Consider the following 27,924-nt stretch of genomic DNA (forward strand, 5'->3'; position numbering starts at 1 on the left):
GAGGAACAGAGGGAGAGGGAACTAATCAAATGCCAAGGCACAGGCCACTACAACAGAGCTTATGAAGAAGTCCACTGCAAGGTGGACTAAGACCAGCGTGAACACTACACCAGCTTCAAGGCTTTACTGCCTTCTCCTCCACGACTGCTGGCTGCAGTTTTGAGCCTCTAACCTCAAACTAACCATGAGCAAACGGGCCACTTTGGCTAGCTGCATTGCAAAAATGTACGACGGAGGCAAGCTTGACAACTCTGGAAGCGCCTCAGGAATGGTGAAGAAATCTCCCCCAACTCCAGGCATGGGTCTCCTGAGCACACTGGGAAGTGTGGAGGTCAGGCTAGTCCGCTTGGAACAGCAGGTGGGGCAGCTTGCCGCTGACCGCGCCGAGGTGCTCAGCAGGCTGGATACGATCTGCAAGGGCTTGGGCTCCCTGGAGGAGGGCTTGGCCCAGGTACGGAGTAGTCAAGAAACTGAGGCGGAATTTCATATTCAGGGCAGTACTAAAGCAGCTACCTCCAGTGGGGAAGGTGGAGTGACGGCTCTGCTGTCAGAGGTGAAGGCCCTGTGCAGTGAAACGGTGGGGCTACTCAAAAATCTGACGCTGGAAGGGGAAAGGCAGATGGAGAGGCTGGAGGGGATCGAAGGGTCTGTGTCCACGCTGGATAGAATTCTGGCATACGTGGCCGAAGTGTTCCGGAGCTCCAAGGTTGTTGAGTTCATATTGAAAGGAATTGTGCCTTGGAGGACGAAAGGCCTTGATTGCAGCTGTCCAAGCAGAGAGCAGGTCAGTCCTTTCTGCGTTGAAGGTCTTCAGTTGAAGATCTTCCCTCATAGATGTTGTTGGTTGTTATCATCAGGTGAAAATAATAATAATAATAATAATAATATTTATTTATATAAAATTATTGCAATTATTAATAGACCACATATATTAAATAAATGATTTATGTTTTCTTTTTGTTTAATGCCCTTCATTTACAAAAACAGTTGTGGTACAAATATAACTTTTACAACTGTCTCAATAAAACAGGTACATAAATAACCCTTACTCTATTCCAAGGCATACTTGTGCAAATCATTCAACCACTGTCCAAAGCTGCAGATGCAACTTGCTTGGAAAACTGTGTTCCACTCTAGCAACTGTGCTGTTGTTGAAAGTCACCAAAGGATTACCAAGAGCCTCTTCAATCTATTTTCTCTTTCATTTATTGGTACCAGGTATTCGATTAGTACTTTATTTGGCCTATAACCTTTTAACCTAGATTTTTTTCCTGCCTGGTAATTAACTGGGTCAAGTTATATTGTTTATGGTAGTTAAATGGTGGCAGGAATGGCTACAATAACTGCACCCATAATTTGTCTTTCATGTTTATTTATAGCACCCTTCCTCAAAACCTTTTTTGTGCTCCACCCCAGACAACAGTCTTCATTATTTTATGATTCTGTAAGATGTGACTGTTTTTTATCTTAAAATAAAAATTTGTTTTCACACAAACTGTCAGTGCATACTGTAAATCCACACATTTAATATCCCAGCGGTTCCTTGAAGTCACACTCCAGATTCGTCTTTGCATTGTATCTGCTTTCATCTTGGAATCTAGAAGCTGGCCTATGCTCAAGTTGATGTAGAAGTTAATTTCGGGGTCGCGATTAAAAGTTTAATTTTCCTCTTAGGGAGAAAGGGGCGATAAATCTGAAGAACTGAGCCAAGCAACCCCAATCACAGTATGCCATCAGGGGACACAAGTAAACGATGACGGATGTAAACACAAAAAAGGTGAGGTGAAAAAAAACAATAAACAGACATAATACAGCCACATAGAACAGTCACAAAATAACCATGTGTTTTGTGACAAAATGAAACCCATATTAGCACTTCTACATGTGAATACTATGTAAAAGCGTTTGATGGTCAAATTTGTCCACAGATGCCAAACTGACTCCCGAGGAGGTGAAGGTTGCAGACCATGAAATGTCATCTCAGTTTGAACAGGCTACGCCTGTATTTACCGTCTGCTCACATGGATGCAGAACCTCAACCACTCAAGCCAAAGCTGCCATTTCTCTGACTAGAGATGACTCTGCCAAGGGGCCTCGTAGGCCGAAAGAGGTGACCGTAGATAGCAGAGAACCTGACAGAGTCCAGACCTTTGTTCCAGAGCCCCAAGATGTTCCTGGAATGCAGGACACAGAAACAATATCCCCTACGTTATTTAGGTATAGTTGTAAATTAATATTGGGATTAGGCCATGGTTACACCAGAAATCATCTGTGCGTGATTCCGTTGCCAGTTGGCTACTATATAATAGCTAATCCTATATAGTAGGCTAGAAAGCTAGGTAGCCTGCCTATAAAAATGTATTTTCTCCATTGCATCTCGCTTTATTGCATTCTTATGTTTGTATTTTATCTGATACTTATGGAAGCCCTAAAAGGCAAAACCAACAAACAGAAAATTCTTAAGTTGGCTTGACTTTCATTCAGTGGAAAAAAAAATTGACTCTTTAAATAAAAAATCCACTTCTCTCTCAGTAAGTGGAATATCAATTTTTTGCCTGAAGAGGCTAAGAATTCGGCAAAACGTAATTCTGCAACAGGAGTTCAGAAGATAAGACTTATCAACACCGGAAAGTAATTCAGAACACTAGTATACTTTCAATTAAGACCAAAATATATGCTTCAATATAGACAAATCCGGTAATTGGCAGAAGTACCCAGTGGGCTGTCATTACTACACATCTGTGTTGTTTTGCATGATATTCTGAGGTATCTTTACAGTACCTTTTCAGCTCAGGTTGACAACATTATTATGCCCAGTAGCTCAGGTAGAACCTGTGCTTTTCTTGGCTGGTCCAAGAGTAGCGGAAAACTATAAATATTGGAAAAAATAAACGCTAAATCAACAAGCCTTTAATGTATGAGGAATGCTCTAGTCCTTGAGGTTCAGCAATAGTATGTTAAAGTTCATCACAGTTGAACTCTATACAAAGATATTGCAACAACCTTACTTTGCTGTCAGAAACTAAGCACCTAATGTTATTAATTGCATTGAGATTAGTTCAATTCAACATATCAGTGTCACAAATGCTGGTGCAACCGGGGGCCTAAATATTTGATTGGGGAAAAAAATATTTTACTTGTTCATATTTAACGAAATAGTCAATGACAAATTTCAGGGCTTTTGTTTAGTACGTAGAGCAATTCTTTTATTATTTCTTTGTCTTGTAGAACTGCCAAAGCAATTGATGAGGAGGTCGGAGAGGTTCTCATCGAAGAGTGCGAGGCTCGTGAGCCCAGCCCACAGCCCATGACAACAGCCACTTTGCAGGAAACTAAGCCAGATGTCACCCATCAAGTTGTCTCCCAACCTGCCAAGGAAGAAGACAGCGGCTCTAACCGGGGGTCTTCATCTAAAATGGTACAAATGGCAGAAGTTAAAAAGAGTCCTGATTGCAAAACATTCACGTGCCTTGTGGAGACTGAGGCGAAGACCAAGGCAGAGAATAAAGCTGTATTAATTCAGACTTTTCAGGAAGTCTCGCAGCAGTCAGACTCTGTGGAACAGGCTCCTAAGTCACCAGCAGGAGGAGCAAAAGACCTATCGAAGCCCTTTTGTCTGATGGCAAAATCCACTGTCGGTAGTCACAACGCGACCAACAACCAGACACCAGCAGTATCCTCGCAGTATGGTGTCATAGGTAAAAAGAACATTTTGCTGTGCATGGGGGGTGGCGGGGGGGTGCGGCACCACATCCCAATGGTGCTATTAATTAATTAAACAAGAAAGGGTTAAGTGTGAAGTGACCACCACCAGATGTCTATATAAGCATGCGTAGACATATGGGGAAGGGGGCTATAGAGACACCCAAAAGGGGTCCTAAACAGCAGTACAGAAAAGCTCTCACATATCAGTGGTAGTCAAGACAGCAGGACAACCATGCCCTATCTAGAAAAATAGCTTGCCTTGCATGTTAACATGTTCCTTGCCCCACCAGATGACTGCCCACCAGCGCCTGCACCCTTTGAACACCGTATCGTCAGTGCAAAGCAGGTGCCAATGGGCTCCTATTACAGTGTCAAGCCCAATGAGATTCTGGGAGGGTAAGTCTGTCCACTTTGACATACCCGTCTGTGACAGAGTCTGTCGTAGGGCGTAAGGTCTGGAATAGGGTCCAGCATTCTTAAGTATGTGAGTGAAAAGAATGATGGCTTCTTGGACATACTAAGTCGTCAGAGAGTGGCGGCACTACTTTTCAGCAGGTAGTAGGTTGGTGACAACCCTACATAGAGACCTTTACCTGCGTTGTTACGGACTGTAAGCAGTTATTTGACAAAAAGAAAGAAGCTGGGTTTTTTTTTTTTATAATGTAAGCTTTTGTAGCAGCTTGGGTCCATTATTATTCTCCATCTTCTCCAATGGCCCAACACCCACAACTTACTCTAAAACAAGCATCTGTTGCTATGATGGAGAGAGGTCTGTAATACCCCTTTTCCACTGCACCAAAACCCCATAACACCCACTAACATCCGGCACCATTGGGAAAGGAAAAACCTGGGTCTCAGTCCCAGGTCAAATGACCCGGCAAAAGATCCGGTTTTAATTGGCTCCACCTCAGATCGGCGCTGATGTGAACAGGACACCCGGATCGACCCACAAATTTTGGCCCCTTTACTTGTGTGATGCAACGCGCATTAAAATTCTGTACGTTACCGCATAAATCCCACCTGTCCTCGCTCCCCACCGCCAAAAGACCGGTGCACTGGTTTTATGTCACTGTTTGTTGAAGTTGTTCTCTCCTCTACTGTTTTGTTCACAATCATACTGGAACCATGACACGGCCCCTTTCCGACGTCTTTGTGATGCTGACCATGACTCACCAGAAAAAAACAGCATTTTTAGCGGGTTGGTCAACATGCTCATTTTGGTGTGAAAACGGTATTAGTTATAAACTGGTGTTCTAAGTTTGTACCACAATGTGCCAATTATCCAGATTGGCAATTTGCAATCTTATTTACCATATGGATTACTGCCAATGGTATGGTGCAGCAAAAAAAGGATTTAATCGGCCTGATAAATCTGAACAATTCTAAATTGATAGGCACAGGCTCACAATGTCTAATAAGCATAAACCACGTCTCGATTTCTCAATATATGGAAGTTCCTGCTGCCGGTCAGAGATAGAGTCTGGACTGTCTAGCACACTGACTGGTGCAGGAGCTTTGCCCTGCACTAATGGGGCCAGTGGATGCCGTGTCCCCTTAGGTTGGCACTTTGTTTGAAGTAAAAAAAAAAAAGTGGATTTCACCGCTTCTGAGGGGTTATGCCTTGTTTGCCTAAGCACAATTAGAACAGAACATCAAGATTACTCAGCTATCACAGCTATTGACAGGCGTCCTGTCAACATGCATTTAGCCATCTACTAGACATTTTAACCCCTATTGTAGTGTAAAAAAAGCACACTACATAGCATATAGGCATTTTTTTCAAAGTTTCTCCAAACATTACATGGAGATGCTCTGAGTAATTGAACATCACATGTGAGCATCATGGCAACCATCGATAAGCAAAGCAGATTCTTACCACTACTAGGCTAATAGCTAACATCAGTGATGGAGTGCAGAAGTAGAAAATTATAACAAAATGGACTATGGTGTGAATTATATTGCAACACAAGGTTGGGTGTCTGGTGTTCTCCTAGTGGGAGCCAAATCCCCAACACAACGAAAAGTGCACTCAAACTTCTATCACAGGTTGCTTGATTTTTATTGATGGTATGTAAAACATTAAAGCTGTCACAGGTGTTTCGTAGTTCTACTATTTCGTTTCAATTCACCTGACCCCACGGTATGTGCTAGCTAAAACAAAACCTTTCTCCACTGGCTTATAAAATCAAACAACACTTTTGTGGACATCAGTGGACACATGAACTTCTCTTTTTTTTTTTACATAGAAATTGCCTTAATATAGCCTTGTTATGCTACATTAATAGGCGCACCACAGGAAATTTTTCAAAGATCCAAGAACTTTTGGAGGACCTGTCCCTTTTTTTGTCTCCGCACTATAGCAACTAGGAATGTTCGTAGTTCTTAGAACGCTATTTTGAGGGAATTTTTAAGCTCCTACTCCAGGGCAGGGACTAACCAGCACAAGCGGAACCTTCATTGTCTTAATTGTCTTGAAATGCATTGGCAACAATGCATTTCAAAGAGAGCACGGCTTCATTTAGCTGCAAGGGGTGGAGCGACGACCTGCAACGAGCTGACAGCTTCACAGCGCCAAAAAAAGTTGAGCAAGTTTCAACTTTATGCAAATGAGCAGCGCCGAGGTTTGGGCGTCAGGCAATAGGAGGGAAGATACACTCTCAATGGCCTTGGAAAATTGACGCTCGGACGCTACATTGTTCCTATTTTTTAAAATGAAAAACATCACTTAAACTATCAATAATATTAGGAACACAGGACAATTCTTTATTTTAAGTGAGAGATAAACCATTTTACTTCAAAATAAGTAGACACAGCACCATCTTTCTATATAATGTCCATAAATATGGAAAAGGAGAGAGGTTTTTCAATGTTTGGCACACCCACAACAGACAGTAGATTTTAAGCCGACACGCCAGGGGCACAGAAGCCCCGTCACCAGTGGTGTGACCATACAGTGACGAGACAAGTGGTGCTTGGCTTCACGCTGCAGCCCCGTCGCCAGTGGTGTGGCTCTAGCATTGACTACATGGTGATGCCTTGAATAGTTCTTGCGGTACCTCCCCATTTCTATTTCCCCTCAGGGGGTCCCCAGAACTGTTGGGTGTAAAAACAACTAATTATGTATGGGAGGTTTCAAATTTTTATATTATTCCATATTTACTCCAAAAAATTTCACAGGGAGTGCTTAGGAGGAGTTCAAGCATCCCCCAGTGGTGGATAATCACACATCACCTTTTGCAAGGTACCATTTTAGAAAACGTTTTAAATGTTGAACATTTGGCAAAAATGTCCTGCAGTGGAATAAATGTAATGCAGTAGTGGGGGCCATAGGGGGCTGCAATGAACAGCTCAAAAATGGCATAAATGCTGGTGGTGGTCTTTAAGTCCTGAATCAACACATCTGCTGGGGCCAATGGGGCAGTCAATAGGTTGGATACATTGTGGGCTTGGCATTATTTAATAGTCCCTGCTCCTCAACCACAGAACTCCATATAAAATCAAGAGAAGCTTGTCCGCACGATTGCCAGCTCTGCTGTTGGCGCCACTGGTTGTAAGCACTAGTGGCTCTGCTGTGTTCACACAGCATCAGCATAGGTGGAGAGAGAAAGGGCAGCATGACAACAACAGGGGAGGGAAGGAGAGATAACAGCTGGTTAGCGAAGCCCCAGCTCCAAATAAGTACTGGCTGCTACATATCTGACTAGGGAGAGGTTATTTTTGGCAGGTGTTGAGAGGGCTCCATTGCATGTTTGTTTATAGCATACCTGTGTGTGTGTGTGTGTGTGTGTGTGTGTGTGTGTGTGTGTGTGTGTGTGTGTGTGTGTGTGTGTGTGTGTGTGTGTGTGTGTGTGTGTGTGTGTGTGTGTGTGTGTGTGTGTGTGTGTGTGTGTGTGTGTGTGTGTGTGTTAGATAGTTTGGTATTTTATTTTATCTGTTCTTGTTTTATAAAAGACTTCACATCCTATTTCTCAGGGGCAGGTTCGGTCAGGTCCATAAATGTGCAGAGATTTCCTCAGGTCTGACCCTTGCCGCCAAGATCATCAAGGTCAGAGGAATGAGGGAACGGGTAAGTCGAGTTACCGCAGTCATGTAAAGCCCCCACCCACCCACACACACGTTTCTGTCCACGACAACCCCTCTCCTTAACCTCGTTCCCCAGTAAGCAACATTGCTACCACCTACCCAGCACACTCTGTCACACCTTGAACCCTTGTGGTCCTGTTGTGTTGATTTATGAGCTGGTGACCAACCTCCCAGCTGTATCTGAAGCATGAGGCTAAGACGGTGTTATGTACAAACACACGGTTGCCCTCCTCTCCCTCCACTTTTACAGAGAGGGTTTTAGGGTCACGGATCGGATTGGATGAAATCCTATTTTCATGTGCTTCGAAAGATGCATTTGGAGGACAAAGAATGTTGAGAAACAATTGTTAGATTTCACAGAACCATAAAATACCTGGGCCCTCGGACCACATGTTTGACACCCCCTGATGTAAGGCAATATTTTATGCAATACTGAAACTGTGTTAGAACCCAACTAGGACAAGGACTGGTAGGACATAGTAACTTGTTCAATAGTATGTTTCTACCCCATACATTTGCACTTTCATAAATTGCATTTTAAAAATCAAGGGGAAAAACATTACTTTACACTATATAAATACATTTAGAAAACACATTTTAAATTTTTGAGTGTTTATTGACACTTTTGCACTTCCATAAATCTGCTCTTTTGGCTCCATGCATGCTAACGGACAAACAGGAAGTTGTTCTGTTTCCTGCTGCCAACCTAATGTAACCAATATTATGCTTTGGATGTACTGTTTGTTTTGGGCTTAAATGTTTGCACAATTGGACTACTTTTAAGTGCAGTGACAAGAGGCAGCAGAGTGGTCTCAATAGTCTCAATAGTAAAGCAATTGGTGAGGCTGTGCTATGGACAGTTTTAGCTGATGGGAATCAACATCACTCTTGGGTTGAAAAATAGAGAACCTATCATTTAAAAAAGGTTTGCTGCAAGGATAGCATAGCAAAAATATACAAAGCTTCCTCAACAAATTTCCCTTTTACTGACTGTGTCCATTTCTCTCTGAACTGCGCTACCACAGGACGAAGTCAAGAATGAGATTGGGGTCATGAACCAACTGAACCATGTGAATTTGATTCAACTCTATGATGCCTTTGAGTCCCGGACAAATTTAACGTTAATCATGGAATAGTAAGTTCAAGGAATACTCCCTTTCAGGGAGATTGTGTGCATCTGGTGGCTTTTCTGTCCTATTAATCTTATTATATATATTCGAATAAAACTTATTTTATTGTGTTTTATGCATTTTTAGGCTTCTATCATTTAGGTTTATTGTATTATTTATTATTCATATTTAGGTTTGTTTTTTCTGGTTTATTGTAAGGTTTATTTTATTGTTGATTGTTATCTTATTGTATATTGAAATGTTTCCTATATTGCCAATTGTTTCTCCTATATTGTTGATTTTTTAAATTATTTTATTGCTTTATGTTAATTCTTAGGTTTACATTAATTTTTTATTGTTCATCAGTAGATTATTGTTATAGTAAATATTGTTAGGTTAGACTCCTCCTAGTTGGCCATGCCTGGTACTTCTCCAACGAAGCCCTGGTGCCGTCCATAGCAGATGACCGGGCCACCTCAACTGGCTACTTTCAATGAGAGCCAACATTTTTCCTCCCTTATCCGACATTCGACTATTGGTTACTCCTTTTCAATACCCCGGCATAGGCTTTCCCAGGGAAAGGGAGTAGTTTGATCCCTCCCACATGTAACACATTCTCCGGTCCTCCTTTTTAAAAATGGAGACCACCACCCCTGTCTGCCAATCCCCTGGTACGTTTGACATTGAAAAGGCGCTGTGGCAGATCAAGGGGTGTGGTCAAGCCCCCATGACCATGCTGTCTCCTCTCTGTCCCCTGCAGCTCCTACCGCAGTGCTGCCACAGGAAAGAGAGCTGTGCTGAGCTTTGTAGCCAGGGTTTGACCACGCCGGACCCTTGGTCCGCCACAGGCGTATCAGCCATGACAGCCCTACAACATCCAGGGCCTTAAGCATGTCTGGGCAGATACAGGTCCACTCCTGGTGCTTTGCCACTGCTTTCCCATTTCCTGACAACCTCAGTGACTTCTGCCAAGGACATGGTCTGTTTTGAAGTTCCTCAAAGTGGTCCTACCACCTCCTGATGATATCTTCAGTCAAGGTCACTTCCTCACCCTTTGTGAAAACAGCTTGGGTGGTGTCCTGCTTTCCCCTCCTGTTTGCCAGAACCTCTTTGAGGCCAGCTGAAATTCCTTCTCCATTGTCTCTCTAAACTCCTTCCATACCCAAGGTCTTTGTGGGAGTTTCTGCCCACAGGTAGGGGTTTAGGGAGGGAGACGAAGTCTTTCTAGCTGTGGTTTGCCAGCATGGCCAGAGCTTTTATTATAACATTGAACAAAAACGCTCGCTGGACAAAAGTTTAAATAATAAAGAATAGTGATTTTGAGGGCAGGAGGAATGGGGTTCCGAAATGGCTCCTGGTCGGCTGACGAGCCCGTGCGCCGATCCCCTCTGCAAGACAGACAAACATTAAGAGAGCTCCCTGCCCCGAGACGGACCAATCAACGCCACATGGCCGCTGATTCTGCCGACTCGAGGCAGCTTGGCGACCGTGGGAAAGGGAGCCATACTGCCGCCTGAGGCCACGGCTTCACCACACCCCTTGGTCCGCCACAGTTTTACTTCTGCAACCGCAACTACATCTCTGCCAAATCGGGGGTCCCCCATGCTAAAAACCATCTCCTGGCTACAACTCTTAGCAGCTGCTTCCATGATAGTAACTTTGAACAGGGTCCATTCGAACTCCATGTCCTCGTGGATGTTGCAGAAGCTCCTCCTCCGGAGAGGGTCCTCTACCGGTTGTTCCCAGCCAACCCTCACTACCCATTTGGGCCTCCCAGGTCTGTTTGGTAGTCTTCCCGGCAATCTGATCCAGTAGCCACCAAGTGGTGATTGGTAGACAGCTCTGCTCCTCTCTTCACCTGAGTGTCCAGAACATTTACATTTACATTTACATTTAGTCATTTAGCAGACGCTTTTATCCAAAGCGACTTACAAGGGAGAATAACATTCAAGCTACATTGCGAAAGAGATTAGTGTAACAACAACATTAGTGTAACAATAAATACTGCTAGGTAGTGCTAAGTAATTGTAGGTTAGGACAGGAGGTACTCACTGAAGAGCTGGGTCTTCAAGTGCTTCTTAAAGACAGAGAGGGAGGTCCCTGCTCTGGTCATTTTTGGCAGCTCGTTCCACCAATGTGGAACTACAAATGAGAATAGCCTGGATTGCCATGGCTGTATGGCCGGCAGAGCCAGGCGACGCTCATTTGACGAGCGCAGCATCCGGGGGGCAACATGTGCTCTTACAAGAGCATTTAAGTAGGCGGGAGCATTCCCAGCAATCACTCTGTAGGCCAGCATAAGAGACTTGAACTTGATGCGAGCGGCTTCAGGTAACCAGTGGAGCTCGATGAGCAGCGGAGTGACATGTGCCCTCTTTGGCTGGTTGAACACCAGTCGCGCCGCTGCATTCTGTATCATCTGTAGTGGCTTCACCGCACAGGCCGGCAAGCCTGTTAAGAGGGCGTTGCAGTAGTCGAGACGGGACATCACCAAGGTTTGTACCAGCAGTTGAGTGGCATATTGGGTCAGGTACGGCCTGACTTTTCGGATGTTGAGTAGTGCGAAGCGGCAGGACCGGGAGACGGCGGCAACATGGTCCGAGAATGTCAGTTGGTCATCAATAATGACACCAAGATTCCTTGCAGCCTTGGTAGGAACAAGAGATAGAGAGTCGATTTTAATATCAATGTTTTGATAAATACCTTGTTTGGCTGGGAAGACCAGCAGTTCCGTTTTCGCCAGATTTAGTTGAAGATGATAATCCTTCATCCACGTGGATATGTCAGCGAGACAATCCGAGATCCGCATCGAAACAGTGGGGTGGTCGGGCGGGAAGGACAGATAGAGTTGAGTATCATCCGCATAGCAGTGATATGAAAAGCTGTGTGAGCGGATGATCGGGCCCAGTGAGGTGGTGTATATGGCAAAGAGGAGTGGTCTTAGCACCGAGCCTTGGGGCACCCCTGTGGTGAGGTTGTGAGGCACAGACAGCTGGCCTTGCCATGTCACACTGAATGAGCGCCCAGTAAGGTAAGATTCGAACCAGGAAAGGTCACTGCCCGTTATGCCCATACTTGAGAGTATGGACAGGAGTATGCTGTGATTGACAGTGTCAAAAGCAGCTGATAAGTCTAGCAGAATGAGAACCGGGGATTTGGCAGCAGCTCTAGCAGTTTTTAAGGCCTCTGTCACAGACAACAGCGCTGTTTTGGTGGAGTGACCACTTTTGAAGCCAGATTGAAGTGTATCGAGAAGGTTGTTTCTTGACAGGTATTCTGTAACCTATCTAGAGACCGCCCTCTCTAAGGTTGTGGAAAGGAATGGGAGGAGAGAGACCGACCGATAGTTTTCTACTTGATTGGGATCGAGTGAGGGTTTTTTGAGCAGTGGTGCGACCCGAGCCACTTTGAAAGCGGAAGGGAAAGTGCCATATGTCCTCAGGTCCAATAAAACTACTCCAAAGCTGATCATCGACTTTTGGCTCAAGGTGCTCCGGTACAAAGTACACTTATGAGCTCCCTTGTGCTCGAACATGGTTTTTGTTATGGACAGTCCATGATTTGCACAGAAGTCCAACAACAAAGCACCGCTTGGGTTCAGATCTGGCAGGCCGTTGCTCCAAATAAGGCCCCTCCAGGTTTCTCCCTCATTGCCCACATGGGCATTGAAGTCCCCGAGTAAAACTATGGAGTCCAGTCAGTACCTCTAAACCTCCCGGCCAAGCTCCAGCTTCTCTCCCACCAGAGAGGTGATGCTCCACGTGCCGAACGCCAGTTTCCATTGCCTGGGTCCAGCATGCCCACTCTGCCTCTGCCTGCTGCCCAGTAGACATTGCACTGGACCCTTGTGATTTGCCATGCAGGTAGCAGGGTACCCACAAGGTGCAGTACCTGCACGTCGATTCTTCAGGCTTTGCCCGACCGTCACCAGGTGCTCGCCTGGCTCCAGGAGTCAGCTTTGGTCTCTGTCTGGGCGAGGTTCTCCCAGCCATCTCTGATCTTGTGCATCTTCACTTGAGGCCAAACTGCCCTACTAGGCGCTGAGGCACCAGACAGCATAGCCCCCTGATTCATTGGGGTACACAGACCTCTCCCCCATGTTAAGGTTCAATTTTCAAGAGGGGAAATTGTCAAAGCACCCCTTTAATTACATTACATTTTGACCTTATGAGAATGTAGAAAATCTAGGAATATTTTCACAAAAGTTCAATAAAACCACCATGCTTTCTTTCCCCAGTTGTCATCCTTATCTTTTCTCTGGATAAGCCAGTAGTCACTGATGTTTTGCTGTGTGCCTGTTGCTTCCAGCGTGGAAGGCGGGGAGCTGTTTGACAGAATAGTAGATGACAACTACCATCTGACAGAGATGGACGCCATTGTGTTCACCAGGCAGATCTGTGAGGGGGTGCAGTACCTGCACCAACAGTATATTCTCCACCTCGATCTCAAGGTACCACACCCTGCTCCACTGTCATTTAATATCTAGAATGGAAAAAATAAATACAATATAAAATATTTAAATCAAGAAAAATGATCTGCCTGGAGTGGGATATTTTCACTTAAAGGCTCAAATAAATACAAATTATCTTATGGTCCTGAAATAAAACATGTATTCTTGAAACAAGGAACAGCTGCATTTTAATGAAATTTATGTTCTCCCTCTCTGTCTTACCATTTTAGCCAGAGAACATTCTCTGTGTGAGTTCCACGGGGAACCAGATCAAGATCATTGACTTTGGCCTGGCTCGGAAGTAAGTCCTCCTGCTTGTTGTACCATTGCTGGAGCTCTGGTTTTCACATCATTGCCTCCAAGAATAGAAAAGTGTTTGAATGAACATGGTAAATGTATCTATATTGCAAAAGTCTTAAAACATTTTTATCCTCCAATGGCAGGATTTCTTGATACTCGACTCAACCTTTTTTTCAGATAGAGGATAGATTAGGATGTTTAGTCATCATTTATAACAACCTCATAGTTCACAGCACAACCTCAATGAACTTTTTACTATTTAGAAACTTACCACTCTGCTGCAGCTTCTCACGGTGCTTAAATGCAGTCCATTGCCGACCTGTGGTGGAAGAAGTACATAACATCACATTACATCATTTAGTAGTTCAGTTCAGACTTTTGTCTGAAGTAAATTACAATAAGTACATTTTATCATAGTATCAAACCACTGTATATTACAGTCACAGCCAGCTAAACCTTCTCTAAGAATAATCAGCACCAGCAGAGTTCGAGAATTGTTTTGTTATCGGAAAGTAAGTTAGAAAGTAAAGGGGAACGAGATCCTCAGAAGAGAGGAGACAGGTCAGTTGGTCCATGTGTAGTCTAAAGAGATCTTTCAGTCTGAGCTTAGGAGCTGAGGAGAGTACCAGCCTCTTTAATTTGATCCAAGCAGAGATGGAAAGCCAGTGAAGTGATTGAAGAGATTTAGAGAATTTTGACTGATTGAACACTAGATGGGCAGCTGCATTCTGGATGTGCTGTAGAGGTCTGATGGAACAGGTAGGTAGTCCAGCCAGAAAAGCATTGAGGTAGTCTAGACAGGAGATGACGGGCACCTGAATGAGGACTTGCATTGCTTCTCTTGTGAGGAACGGGAAAATTCTGCGAATTCTGCAGAGCAGGACAGCTGGATATCCAGAATTACCCCAAGGTTCTTGGCAGTCTGAGAGAGAAATACATTGGTGTTCTTGATGGTAATGGAGAGGTCTGTGTGAGGGCAGCCTTTCCGAGAGAAAAAGAGGAGCTCTGTCTTGTCGCGATTGTGCTTCAGATGTTGCCCAGACATCCTCTCGATATGTACTTCCGAGGGGGGAAAGGAGAGATAAAATTGAGTGTCATCTGCATAGCAGTGGTAAGAGAAGCACTGGGAGGAGATCACACCACCAAGGGATTTAGTGTCCAAGGGGAACAGCAGAGTCCCAGGTCTGAGACTTGAGGGACATCCGTGTTTAGAGTTCAAGGTCTGGACGGACGATCCTCTCCACGAGACCTAGTATGAGCAATTGGCCAAGATATGGGCCTATTGCAAACATACAGCAAACATAAATCAATAGTTTGATAGAGCCTGTCCTAGATTTTTTATGTCCTCGTGTGACCGAGATGGGGCATGTCTTGAGCCTAGGGCTCCTCTAACTTCACAGTCTCAACAGTTCCTGGACCTTTGTTCTCAGCGACCTCCTCAAAATCCATTTTTGGTGGTAGCTTCCACTATGTGAGTGTCCTGTTGCTGATGCTGGCATGCAGCCAATGTGCTTAAGTAGAGTAATTAAGTACTTAATGCGACAAACGTTTAAGCCTCAGAAACATGTTGAATCTCCTTTTCAAAAACAGGAAACTCAGAACATAATCCGACAGTCTATATAAGTTATATCAGAAAAATATTGTTGAAAGTTATACATTTTAGTATAGTTTTTGCAGGATTTCCAACTTGGAAAACATCTCTTTTGTGAATTTGTGCCACTTGAGAATATATGTAAATGTGCACAGTATGGGAGAAATTATCACAACTCAAATATATATATATATATATACATATATATATTGAGGGCTAAATACTTTATCAAACACTGTACCATTGTACAATGTCATCATGGATATGTTTATATCTTCTCACCACATTAGTAAGCAAAAACCAAAGCCAGGATGGAGTGTGAACTGAGAAGACTGACTCACATTGTTTGAATGTCAGATTTATCCTATGATTCTTTTTTTAAATATTTTCTTTTAATCTCAAACATTTTAATGAGTGTGTCCTATGCTGGTTATGCTGTTTCTCCAAGGTATCGGCCACGAGAGAAGCTGAAGGTGAACTTCGGTACACCAGAGTTCTTGGCCCCTGAGGTTGTCAATTATGACTTTGTCTCTTTCCCAACCGACATGTGGAGTGTGGGCGTTATTACATACATGCTGTAAGTGTGTAACAAACATATATACAGCATAAAATACATTAAATGTAATTTATCCTGACTGCAGTCTTTCCTGCGGTTAAATAGTTTCATTGTGCATGTAGGTTTAACGATTTATGATTTTATACCTTTCCCAATCTAGCAGTACATTTGCCCTTTGTGCAAATGCAAGCAGATCGATTTTGCAACTTGTTGTGAATGATAACTTCCAACCCCCCACACCAGAACAGTGTGAATAGTGAACTGATTCACTAATAATCTTATAGGATTGATTGTCTTTAATAGAGCTTTGCATGTGTGCGTTGTGTGCATGTTTGTGCGTGCGTGTGTGCATATTCAGTGTATATTATAGAGCTAGACAGCACATACACTAGCATGAAAAAAATATTGATATTAATTCTTAAACACCAAACATTATACACACAAGTGAAACAAGAAATTAGGTCTTGAAATTTCTTCTTTGAGAGCCCCAAAAGTTGACTGCCCTCTAAAAAAAGTGACATATTTTGAGATTTTCTGAAAGAAATCTTATTCTGACTTGCTTTCACAAAGACACTTAAAAAAACCAAAATGCATTCTCTTCCACAAGCAGGTACACAGACTAAACGTACTGATGTCGTTTCTTACTTCCTTGCAGCCTAAGCGGCCTTTCTCCATTCTTGGGGGACAATGATGCAGAGACCATGAACAACATCCTCCATGCAAATTGGGACTTTGACAATGACACCTTCGAAAATGTCTCCAATGAGGGAAAAGACTTTATTTCTAGACTTCTCATCCCAACCAAAAGGTACCAGCACCCCCACACACACACAAATGCATGATGATTGGAAAAAGCTGCTTGGCGTTTATTTATTTCTTAAATTGAACTTGAAATTTTGTCTGCCTTACCCATGTTTTGCCAAGAAGATCAATACAAGTGTCATACAAATATTGCATCTACCTCAACACATGGCCAACTCAAAATGCAAAGAAAATACCTTCTTTTTTTTTTTTCTTTTTTTTTTTAAACCTGTGCTGTCAGCATGCTGGGCATACAACACATAGTATTTGTATGCCATTGCATTCAGGGCAGAGTTAGTCTGCAAGTGGAGTTCAAGTTCTCAACCTGCAATGCAACTCTTTATTAATTCTTAAATCATCAAGAACTGCTGCAATAACTCTGTCCTGTGGATGTCCTGTTGAATGACAAGAGCCCAGTTTTTGGTTATGGAGAGCCACCACCAAACCCCTTCTTTGGAGAACTATTTATCATGTTTGGGTCTATAAACAACTGATCACTACCCCAAGAGGGGGAGAATCACCACGTTGAGACAAATTAACATAGAAACAAACAACATTTACACAAAAACATGAACACTGGACGACAACATGTATTGAAAAACTGAATTAGGTCCAGGAAAACTGGAACTACAACTGGTCACGTGGCCTCTGCCTGTCAGAGCTATGGCAGTAAATGAGGGAGGAAAGGAGAGGAATGCAACCAGGAGGTTGCTGGGGTGCACTCCAAGCAGGTGTGCGTGCGTGTGTAAGATGTCCACCGGTGAGTGTACATGACTTATGCCCATTGGTACTGGTGTAGAAGGTTGGTGTTATGTCGCGGTGCCGCCAAACAGAGCAAGGGGCCCGAAGCCCACCCAAACTCCACAGCCCCGCGGCCAACCCTCTGCTGCAGGAGATCCCCGGGTACCCTGCCCTGCGACCACGAAAGACCCCCGGGCCCCCAGAGAAGCCAGAGGGCCGTGGAGCAACTCCCACGCCCAGCCCGAGGAGCATGACCAAGTACCAGGGAGCAGGAGGAGACCCCGGACCCCAGGGGCGCACACATACAACTAACCCCCGGGCGCAGGCACAAGATGTAGCCGCCAGCACAGAACCCAGGCCATGGGCGCAAGGCACGGACCACGGGCCCGGATCACGGCCCCACGGTGACAGACCGACACCCCGCCCGAGCGGGCCGGCAGGACCCCCGCGCCCACCCACGCCCGCACAAGGGAGGAGGCCCACCCCACCGCAGCCGACCAGACGCCCCGCCCAGAGTGAGTGCAAAGTGCCCAGCGTGGGGCACCTCGATATTACACCCCCCCCCCGGCGATGCTGGCAGGCCGCCAGGTATACAGGCCAACAGCCGCCCCCCACACCCCAACCCACACCCACAACGACAAGCAGTCCCCCCAGGGACCCCGGAAGTTAACCGGCGGCACTCTCCGCAGCCCCGCCAGGTCGCGGCACATCCCAATCCACCAGGCGCAAGCCGTCAGGACTCCAGCCAGGCCAGTAGGGGGAGCCCACCCGACCACCCCCCAGCCAACCACGCCCCCACACCGACCCGCCAGCGACCAGCCACACCAGGGGAAAAAAAAACAAAAACAAAAAAAAAAAACAGTACTCAATGTGTGCTGTTGGTAACTGCATTTAAATTTGCGGGGTTGGGGGGTGCGAGTCCTTCAGGCAAGTTGAACAGCTCGCGTCACTCGCGGATCACTTGCACCCCTCCTGTCCCGCAGGCCCTGGTCTGATGGAGTGTTGTTCGGAGTAGGATTGGTGTGCCAGTGTATGTGTTCTAAGCTCATGTGAGTGGGATTACAATTTTGGGACGGACGAGAAGTACGCTTGGGCAGGAGCGTGACAGGCAAGATGGCAGCTGCCCGCCGTATCCCCAACCACATAGCCTGCACCCCGCCCATCCGGCAAGCCTTCGGTCTATTGTGTGGTAAATGTGCTGAGCATGAGTTTTGGCACTGAAAGAGATATGCTAGTCACGACATGATCGATCCAGGGGCGCAGCAAGGCCGGGGAGCAACCAAGCAGACCCCCTCCCCCCGGACCCAAACGCGCCCCAGTGCGCCCACCTCCCGTACCTGGTGGCAGCCAACCCACAGCGATCAGCCAAGGGTGCAGAACGTCCGCCATGCGCCTCCGCCATGTGCTTCCGCCATGTCGGGCAGCTCCGCGCCCCCATCAGGCCCCTGGTCAGTCCCCAGCCGCCGAGCATGCGGACTACAGAACAGAGGGCGGCAGACGGCACGCCCACCCACAGCCCGACCCCCCCCAGCGACGAGCACCCCATGCACCAAAAGCGTCAGAGGGCAGGTACCTCGGCAGCCTGGTGTGATGACAGGAGACCGCCACCCACGAAGGAGGCCACATGGTGAGCCCTGCGCCTAACACAGCCAGCCAGGTTCAGGACTCAGGTTGACAGGGCAAGACGGAACGCCTAACCAGCCCCAGCACAACAGGCCACCCCCACCCCACGGGACACGCAGGCCCAGCCACCCTGCCCACGAGGCGGGCGACCCCAGCGGCGCGCCAACCCGCCGACCACGGGACCCCAGACCCGAACCAGCGACCCACACCCCCCGCCCCCAACCCGAGCCCCAGAACCCACAACCACGCCCGGAACCCACACACGGACGCCAGCTGCAGGTACTCCCCGGGAGAACGTATCCCCCCCCCACCCCCGGAGACAGGCAGGCTCAACTCAGGTAAAGGAGCAGGCGGCTCCACCCAACTCCCCCGTGGGGCCCTGGGATCCCCCAAGAACACCGGCCCATGCACCATGGATGTCCCCAGAGCCGCCCTGGCAGCCACCCAACCGCGGACCCCCGGCAGACCAGGAGGGCCCCCACATGCCCCAAAGCGCAACAACATTGCACCGACTTAGAAAGACTCAAGTATTAAATGACGGAGTTATGTCAGTGATAAAAGTAGCCCATATTTAATTAAATGAATCAACATTGTTTTGGGATATTGCCAATAGTTTTTCCATTGAGATGTAATCTATTAATAACTGCAACCATTGGGATGTGGTGAGATTATCTCTATTTTTCCAATTGAGTAATATTGTTTTCTTGGCCATTGTTAAGGCGATCAAAATGGGTTGGTGGTGTTTAAGTGGTGGGTCGACTGAGGAGAGGTCACCGAGAAGAAAATACCTTCAAGTGTCTAAATGTCTTGCTCTTTGAGCTACCAAATTGGCTCACCAAATTGAGAGATCACTAGGAGAGCTCAAGAGTTTGCTGTGATCGACTCTGAAACCAACCAACAGCAATCTCTCTTGAACTGGGCCAGAAGCCAGTCGTCTGGCCTGCAGAGGGTGGCAGACTCTATATAATTGGCTGGCCCGTTGTACAAATCCTGTCAGCTGGTAAAACATCATCATTATGACGATATGGATGTTTTGTAGAATGTCAGACTGTATATGTTCCTCACCTCAATACTGTCTCTCGGTAAGCTCTGTACAGGGCTCCAGTCAGCCCTCTGTCTAACAGGTTAGTCCCATAGCCTAACGGAGCCGGTTTAAATACGAAGCAGGTCAAAGCAAAGCAAGTGTATTAATAAAGTACTCAATGATAAATAAAGGGGGTATATTTAATGGTGGTTGTTGAGACTGCTAGCAAGGCAAGATAGCTATCTAGTAAGCTGTTTCATGGTTTATGTGAAAAGTATTTCCTCGATTGATAGCCTACATTGTTCTACATTTATTATGTACACCTTTCTGGAACCAGGTAGGACCTGCTTTGCCCCCAGAACTGGCGTCTGTGTCGGTCTGTCGCCGTGGGGCCGGGATTCGGGCCTGCAGTCCGTGCCTTGTGCCCGTGGCCCGGGTTCTGCGCCAGCGGCTGCCTCTTTTGCCTGCACCTGGGGGTTGGTTGTATGTGTGCGCACCTGGGGTGCGGGGTCTCCTTGTGCTCCCTGGGACTGGGTCATGCTCCTCGGGGCTGGGCGTAGGGGCTGCTCCACAGCCCTCTGGCTTCTCTGGGGGCCCGGGGGTCTTTCGTGGTCGCAGGGCAGGGTACTCTGGGCTTTCATGCAGCCATAGGGTGTCCACAGGGCTGCGGAGTTCGGGGGTCTTTGGGGCCCCTTCCGCTGCTTGGAGGCGCCGCTACAAAATACCTTCTACACCAGGTGTGGGCAAACTTTTTGGCTCAGGGGCCACATTGACTTTTAAAATTTGACGGGCCGGGTCAGCACAAGATGCATACATATCAAACATAAACAGTTAAAAAAGCATTACAGTGTTAATACACTTACCTTTTAGTGGGAACAGTGTTGTTGATCACCCATTTTTGCCAGTGCATCGAAGTCTGGTGTTTTGTTGTGGCAATTCTCAGAACAGATCTGAGGTGTTCATCACGTAACTGGGATCTGTGAGGTGCTTTGTTGGTGTTCATCACACTACAAGTCTTTTCACACACTATACGTAGTGCCAAACAACACCAGCATCCTCTGTGCCACCGTCTGGATGTTTGGAAATTTGGCTGCGCTTAATGAAGCATAAAACTCATCCTGTTTAAGAGAGTTGAACTTCTCCTTTAAGACAGTGTCACGTTGGAGATTAATCAGTTCCAACTGCAACTCCTGTGGTGCCGTTTCAGGGTCTTGTGAGAAGGGACATGACATCAGCTGAAATTATTCCAAAATCAGAGAACCAACGGCAGAATTCTTCATGCAGGTCATCCAGTGATTTCCTGTATTTTTTCACATGTTGCGAGGCCTCTTTCAAAGTAGCCAGTGTGGGGAAATGAGCGAATGACGAATTGTTTGACATTTTTTTGAGAATAAAGCTAGCTTGGTTTTGAAGGCTCTGACATTTGTATGCATTTCACGCACAAACTGGTCCTTTCCCTTGTAGCTTCACGTTCAGCTCATTCATGTGTGTCAGTATGTCCACAGCAAAAGCTAAATCACAAAGCCAATCTGTGTCACTGAGCTCAGGAAACATGTCAGCGTTCTCAAGTAGCTCCAAAAATTTGATAATCTTCTGTTTGAGCTCCCGCACTCGTTGACATACTTTCCCCAAACTAAACCAGCGGACATTAGAATGGTAAAGCAAGTCCCAGTGATCAGTGTCAGTTTCTTCAAGAAACGTAATAACCTGACGATTGTGAAGTCCCCTCGCTCGAATAAAGTTAACAAGTTTTACAACTGGCTTTACCACGTGGTCAAGCTGCAATACAGATTTACACAGTGCTTCCTGGTGAATTATGCAGTGTAGGAAAATTACCTCCTGCTCAGGGTTGTCCTCTTTCACCCTCTCCTGATTCTTTTGAGCAGTCTGATGTTTTTTCCCGTCAGATTTGGCCATCCATCTGTGGTAACGTTGCCGAGCGTTCTCCAAGGTAGGTTGTGCCTCTTGATGACTGCTGACACACTGTCATACAAGTCCTCTCCCCGTGTTTTCCCATTTAGGGATTCCATGGCCAAAAACTCCTGTTATCTCAAAATTGTCATTAATCCCTATGATAAAAATTAAAAGCTGAGCTGAGCGTCCTTTATGTCATTACTTTCATCCAGTGGCAAAGAATATAATGTAAATGACTCTGCTTTTTTGTTTAGCTTGCTAGCTATCAATTAGTTCAACACGGCGAGTCACTGTCCTGCGTGATAAGCAAATTTTTTCAAATTTGTTCTTGCTCTCAGGACACAAGATACCTGCTGTCTCTACCATGCACTCTTTGAAAAACTCCCCTTCGGAGAAAGGCTTGCTGATTTTGCTAATTTGAATGCCAGCAAATAACTTGCCTTCGTGCTTGATTCTTGGATGGCAGTTTGTCGGATAAAGGTGTTTTGCTGAGCCTGCAAGCCACCTGCCAACCTCTGAGCGGTAGCCGTCCGTTCTTGCGTTGATTGGTTGTTAGCGTAATTAGCATGCTTGGTGGAAAAGTGGCGGCTGATGTTGTATTCCTTTAAAACCGCAATAGTATCTTGGCAAATAAGACATACAGCCTTTGACCGGACTAGAGTAAAAAAGTATTTAGTTGTCCATCCCTTATTAAACACTCGGCACTCACTGTTGACTTTTCTTTTCTTTGGCCCACTCATTGTTGCAGATGGGTTCAGAGAAGTAGCAGAGTAATAACAGTAGCTCGGGCTCCGCAAAATCAAGTCACTGCGCCTAATGCGCCACCCGGTGAAACGCCAGGCATTACAGGTCGAGGTCAAATGAATGCAGTCATAATTATGAATTCTGTATGCCCCTGGGGTGCGGGGTCTCCTCGTGCTCCCTTGGACTGGGTCATGCTCCTCGGGGCTGGGCGTGGGAGTAGCTTCATGGCCTTCTGAATTCTCTTGGGGCCTGGGGGTCTTCTGTGGCCGCAGGGCAGGGTACCCGGGGATTTCCTGCAGCCGAGAGTTGTCCGCGGGGCTGTGGAGTTCGGGGGGGCTTCAGGGCACCTTGCACTGCTTGGCAACGCTGGGGTGCACCTCATTCCTCCCCATTCCTCCCCATTCCTCTCCTTTCCTCCCTCATTTACAACATCACAACATTTATGACAAGAAGAGACCACGTGACCAGTTGTAGTTCCAGTTTTCCAATACATGTTGTCGTCCAGTGTTCATGTTTTTCTGCAAATGTTGTTTGTTTCTATGTTTATTTGTCTCACCCCTGGTGATTCTCCCCCTCTTGGAGTAGTGATCAGTTGTTTATAGTCCCAAACATGATAAATAGTTCTCCAAAGAGGGGGGTTGGGGGTGGCTCTCCATAACCAAAAACTGTACTCTTGTCATTCTACAGGTCATCCACAGGGCAGAGTTATTGCAGCAGTTCTTGATGATTTAAGAATTAATAAAGAGTTGCATTGCAGGTTGAGAACTTGAACTCCACTTGCAGACTAACTCTGCCCTGAATGCAATGGCATACAAATCCTCTGCGTTGTATGCCCAGCATGCTGACAGCACAGGTTAAAAAATAAAAATAAAAAAAGGAATTCTGTACCAATCTTCGGCGGGCCGGATTAAAAAGACCAACAGGCCGGATGTGGCCCGTGGGTCGAGTAAGTAGCTCAATCCCACTGATTGCACCTTAAAATTTAGATATAGCAAATTTTGCTTTATGAAAAACACAATAGTGAAATGGCATTTTCATATTCACATATATTACCATAATATGCATCTTTTGTTTCAAATATATTTGGGTTGACTAAATTACAGCATTCATTTGTAGGAGTTGCACACCATGCAAACAACTTTGCTGACGTGTATGGAGGCAAAAATTGTGTGAACAAATAATTGATATTTCTTTTGATGTACATAAAAAATAAAGATTCGAAAAATTTGTTTTCCAAATGTGCTATATTATCCGATCAGGGTTGGGAGTAGAAAATGAGTTATTCTAAAGTACTGTCTTTTTTAACAATCCAAAATTTTAAAGTGAGGTTTCAATCTGGTGTTTATCAATAAGCAGCACTGTGACAACCTTTTTGAATACAATTTTAAAAAATGATTTTAATGTTCAAAGCTGCAAAGTGAGAGGGGACTAAAATAATGTTTTACCAGCAAATTTCAAAGAAAAACCCAATTCCATTTCTAGGAGAAAAACATGTTCCATCCAGGGTCCCTTTAGGGATGGAGTTGGGAACTACAGCTACAGTAATATCGTGCCTAAATTCCATGTTGGACCATGTTAGACCCACTGGAGCCATATACCAGTGCCAACCATGTGGGCTTAAAATAAAAATAAACACTGAATTATTAATTAATAATTCAGTGAAATGATAATTCATGGGAAAAAAAAAAAAAAAAAGAAATTACAATAGTAGATGTTGGATTCCTTGGCAGTTTCTTAAAAAGGCCCTAAAGTGACCAAAATAAATGTCCTCATTGGTCTTTATGGTTAAGACCAACCTCTGGTTAAGACCAATGAACTAAACGACGTGTCGAAGTGCTCAAACTGCAAACTGTGGGTCTTGTAAATATCAACTGATCTTAAATCTCTTCAAAAACATTTACACGGCAACAGTTAATTGCTTTGAGGACCTCAGATGCTCAGGCCTCTGTCTGCTTGGATTTTAATGCGTTTTCCAGAATCTTCCTCTTCCATTCCTCATAATTCCACGACATCTTCTCATTATCCTCCAGATCTTCATCATCCTTCTTGAGATGTTTTAGCGATGACGGCAAACAATCGTCTGAATTAAGAGGGAAACACAAGCATATAGATAAGAGTCTTGGGATAAGACTAATGGCAGGGATACACAAAAAGACAGCATCCCGTATTGAATCTTTTGGGTATTCATTCCAGTAGTCCACACACAAAAATTGGTATTGGTGTAGAATCTACACCAATATCAATGAAGATAAGTCATGTACACTCACCAGTGGACATCTTACACACACATGCACATACACATACACACACACACACACACACACACACACATACAGACCTGCTGGTCCCATCACACATGCACACACCACCACACCTGCTGCACCCCAGCACCCTCCTGGTTGCATTCCTCTCCTTTCCTCCCTCATTTGCTGCCATAACTATGACAGGAAGGAGCCACATGACCAGTTGTAGTTCCAGTTTTCCTGGACCTAATTCACTGTTTTTCAATACATGTTGTCATCCAATGTTCATTTTTACGTGTAAATGTTGTTTGTTTGTATGTTTATTTGTCTCACCGTGGTGATTCTCCCCCTCTTGGGGTAGTGATTAGTTGTTTATAGACCCAAACATGATAAATAGTTCTCCAAAGAGGGGGGTTGGTGGTGGTTCTCCATAACCAAAAACTGTGCTCTTGTCATTCTACAGGTCATCCACAGGACAGAGTTAATTGCAGCAGTTCTTGATGATTTAAGAATTAATAAAGAGTTGCTTTGCAGGTTGAGAACTTGAACTCCACCTACAGACTAACTCGGTCCTGAATGCAGTGGCATACAAATACTCTGTGTTATATGCCCAGCATGCTGACAGCACAGGTTTAAAAAAAAACCAAAAAAACAAAAACAAACAAACAAAAAACAAAAAACAAAACTGGAGGCTTTGTGGCATATATTCAAAAAGATGCTTCAGATTCTGCTCCATGTTGACATGATAGCATCACGGAGTTACTGCACATTCATGCTGCAAATCTCCCACTCCACCACATCCCACAGGTGCTTTATTGGATTGAGATCTGGTGACTCTGGAGGTCATTGCAGTACACTGAACTCATTGTTGATGTTCTTGGAACCAGCTTGAGATGACGTGTGCTTTGTGAAATGGTGTGTTATCCTGCTGGAAGTAGCCAGACTGTGACCATAAAGGGATGCATGTGGCATTTGGTATTAAAGGGTCTTATGTGTGCCAAGAAAACCTTCCACACATCATTATTATGGTTATTGGAGTTTCTGTCCCTTTCCTGTCAGGTTCAACCAGTCCAGGCCATTCTCCTCTGACCTCTCTCATTACCAGGGCATGTATGGCAACACGAAAGAGTCACTTTTTATAAATTTACCAGTACCTTCATTTTAGTTGCTATCCAACAGTTACTAGTATTATTACTATTTTAGCTTTACTAGTCAAAATATATTAGGTCCTAGTAATTATTTATTAGATACTAGTAACTATTGGAACGTTACTAGTTTCTAAAAATGTAATACTAGTACTTATTCATTTGTGACTAGTGACTTTCCTTGTTGCAACTCAACACTTTTGTTTTACTTATCCAAAGTGATATGGACACACAGTGACACAACTCTATCATATTATCACTTATTTCAGGGACTAGAAACTATACAGATGAGAGCTACTAACATAGCCAATGAGATATCTTGAGTATATGCTAATTGTCTGATGAATATTGAGCAAACCCAAAACCACTATAACCTAAACTAGAGTTGCAAAATGGCGAGTGTCCTTGGTGGAATTGAAATTTGCATCTTTGGACAGGTGTCCAACTGTTGGAATAGAAACTAGTCACTAAAATATAAGTACTAGTAACTTTAAAAAAATATATCACTTCATTTAAAAGATCCTAATTGTTTCTGTGAATATTTGTTGTGTTGGTAGTGGACGAATGAGCGCTTCTGGGTGTATGAAACACAACTGGCTAAACAACCTGGAGGAAAAAGCCCAATGCCACCATGTCAAGCTCAAGTCCCAGATCAAGCTACAGCGCTATCTTGATGCTCACCGCCAGTGGAAGGTATGGACAGGCAGACAAATGCAAAGATATGCATGATGTCAAATTAAATTGAGAACTATTCTTCCACTTGCAGAAACATTTCTACGTGGTTGCAGCTGCCAACAGACTGCAGAGATTCCGACACAATCGAGATACAGATGTGTAGCATCCAAAGCATCTACTTTGATTTTCGATCACTGCAGTAAGACACATCTTAGACCCCTAGAATTGTTGTTTATTCCCATTTGCGTCACCTGCTGTTTGTTCCTGTACTCGTCTGTAAATTCCTAGTTAGAATATTGTTTTACGATGACCCAAATTTTGCCGAGCTGGGCTGTGTCGGGACTTGGTGAAGTTTCAGTGTGCGGCCATTAGCGCTATGTGTGTGCACATTTTCTGTTAGACATTGAATTGTTACGTGTTGTGAACGTTTCTGAAAATGTATTTAATTTCTGTTGCGGTTTTTGTTACAGAATGTGCATGCAAGTATTTTAAAATGAAAAGTTTTTAAATATACAAGGTGCAATTAGTAATAATTCTTCCACTAATGTCAAAAAGATGACCTGCGGTTTTAGACCTCAGGTCATGTTCCAACATTTGTTTCAGGATTTTTTTTTTTTTTTTGCTGACCAAGTCGCAAAGGTGGAACTTGTGTGCTTATAATAAACTGCAAACACCTCAAACTTACTGTAAACTCTATTGGACCTTGGCCATGACTACATGCTGGACTCCTGGAATGGAGCTTAAAATTCCATGGAATTTCCAGTTCTGTAGTCAAAAAGATACACTGATAACAGAAAAGCCACACCAGAATAAGTAGCTCTATCCCACTGATTGCACCTTAAAATTAAGATATGAAAAATTTTGCTTACTGAAAAACAATAGTGAAATGGCATTTTCATAATCACATATATTAACATAATATGCATCTTTTGTTTCACATATTTGTGTTGACTAAATTACAGCATTAATTTGTAGGAGTTGCACACCGTGCAAACAACTTTGCTGATGTGTGTATGGAGGCAAAAATTGTGTGAAAAATAGATATTTCTTTTGATGTACATAAAAAATAAAGATTCGAAAAAATCTTTTTCCAAATGTTCCATATTATCCGATCAGGATTGGGAGTAGAAAATGAGTTATTCTGAAGTACTGTCTTTTTTAACAATCTAAAATTTTAAAGTTTTAATCTGGTGTTTATCAATAAGCAGCACTGTGACAAC

The 27,924-nt window shown here is 44.6% G+C and overlaps 1 protein-coding gene across 2 annotated transcripts; it reads left to right on the top strand.

Annotated features, from left to right (window-relative positions):
• mylk3 (myosin light chain kinase 3) lies at window positions 1-27,794 on the top strand. 2 transcript variants are annotated; one of them, XM_079997704.1, is made up of 13 exons: window positions 1-784; window positions 1,675-1,777; window positions 1,929-2,217; window positions 3,229-3,698; window positions 3,996-4,101; window positions 7,678-7,771; window positions 8,814-8,923; window positions 13,206-13,347; window positions 13,578-13,648; window positions 15,687-15,815; window positions 16,450-16,602; window positions 26,587-26,722; window positions 26,796-27,794. In XM_079997704.1, the coding sequence occupies exons 1-13, from the start codon at window positions 185-187 to the stop codon at window positions 26,865-26,867; spliced, it is 2,475 nt and encodes an 824-aa protein (XP_079853830.1). In that variant the 5' UTR covers window positions 1-184; the 3' UTR covers window positions 26,868-27,794. The 2 variants fall into 2 exon arrangements, with proteins under 2 accessions (XP_079853830.1, XP_079853831.1); XM_079997705.1 differs by lacking the exons at window positions 7,678-7,771; window positions 8,814-8,923.
• The last annotated feature ends 130 nt before the right edge of the window (window positions 27,795-27,924 follow it).

This window comes from Zeus faber (genome assembly GCF_960531495.2).
Source record: "Zeus faber genome assembly, chromosome: 3".
In the NCBI taxonomy this organism is placed as follows: domain Eukaryota; kingdom Metazoa; phylum Chordata; class Actinopteri; order Zeiformes; family Zeidae; genus Zeus; species Zeus faber.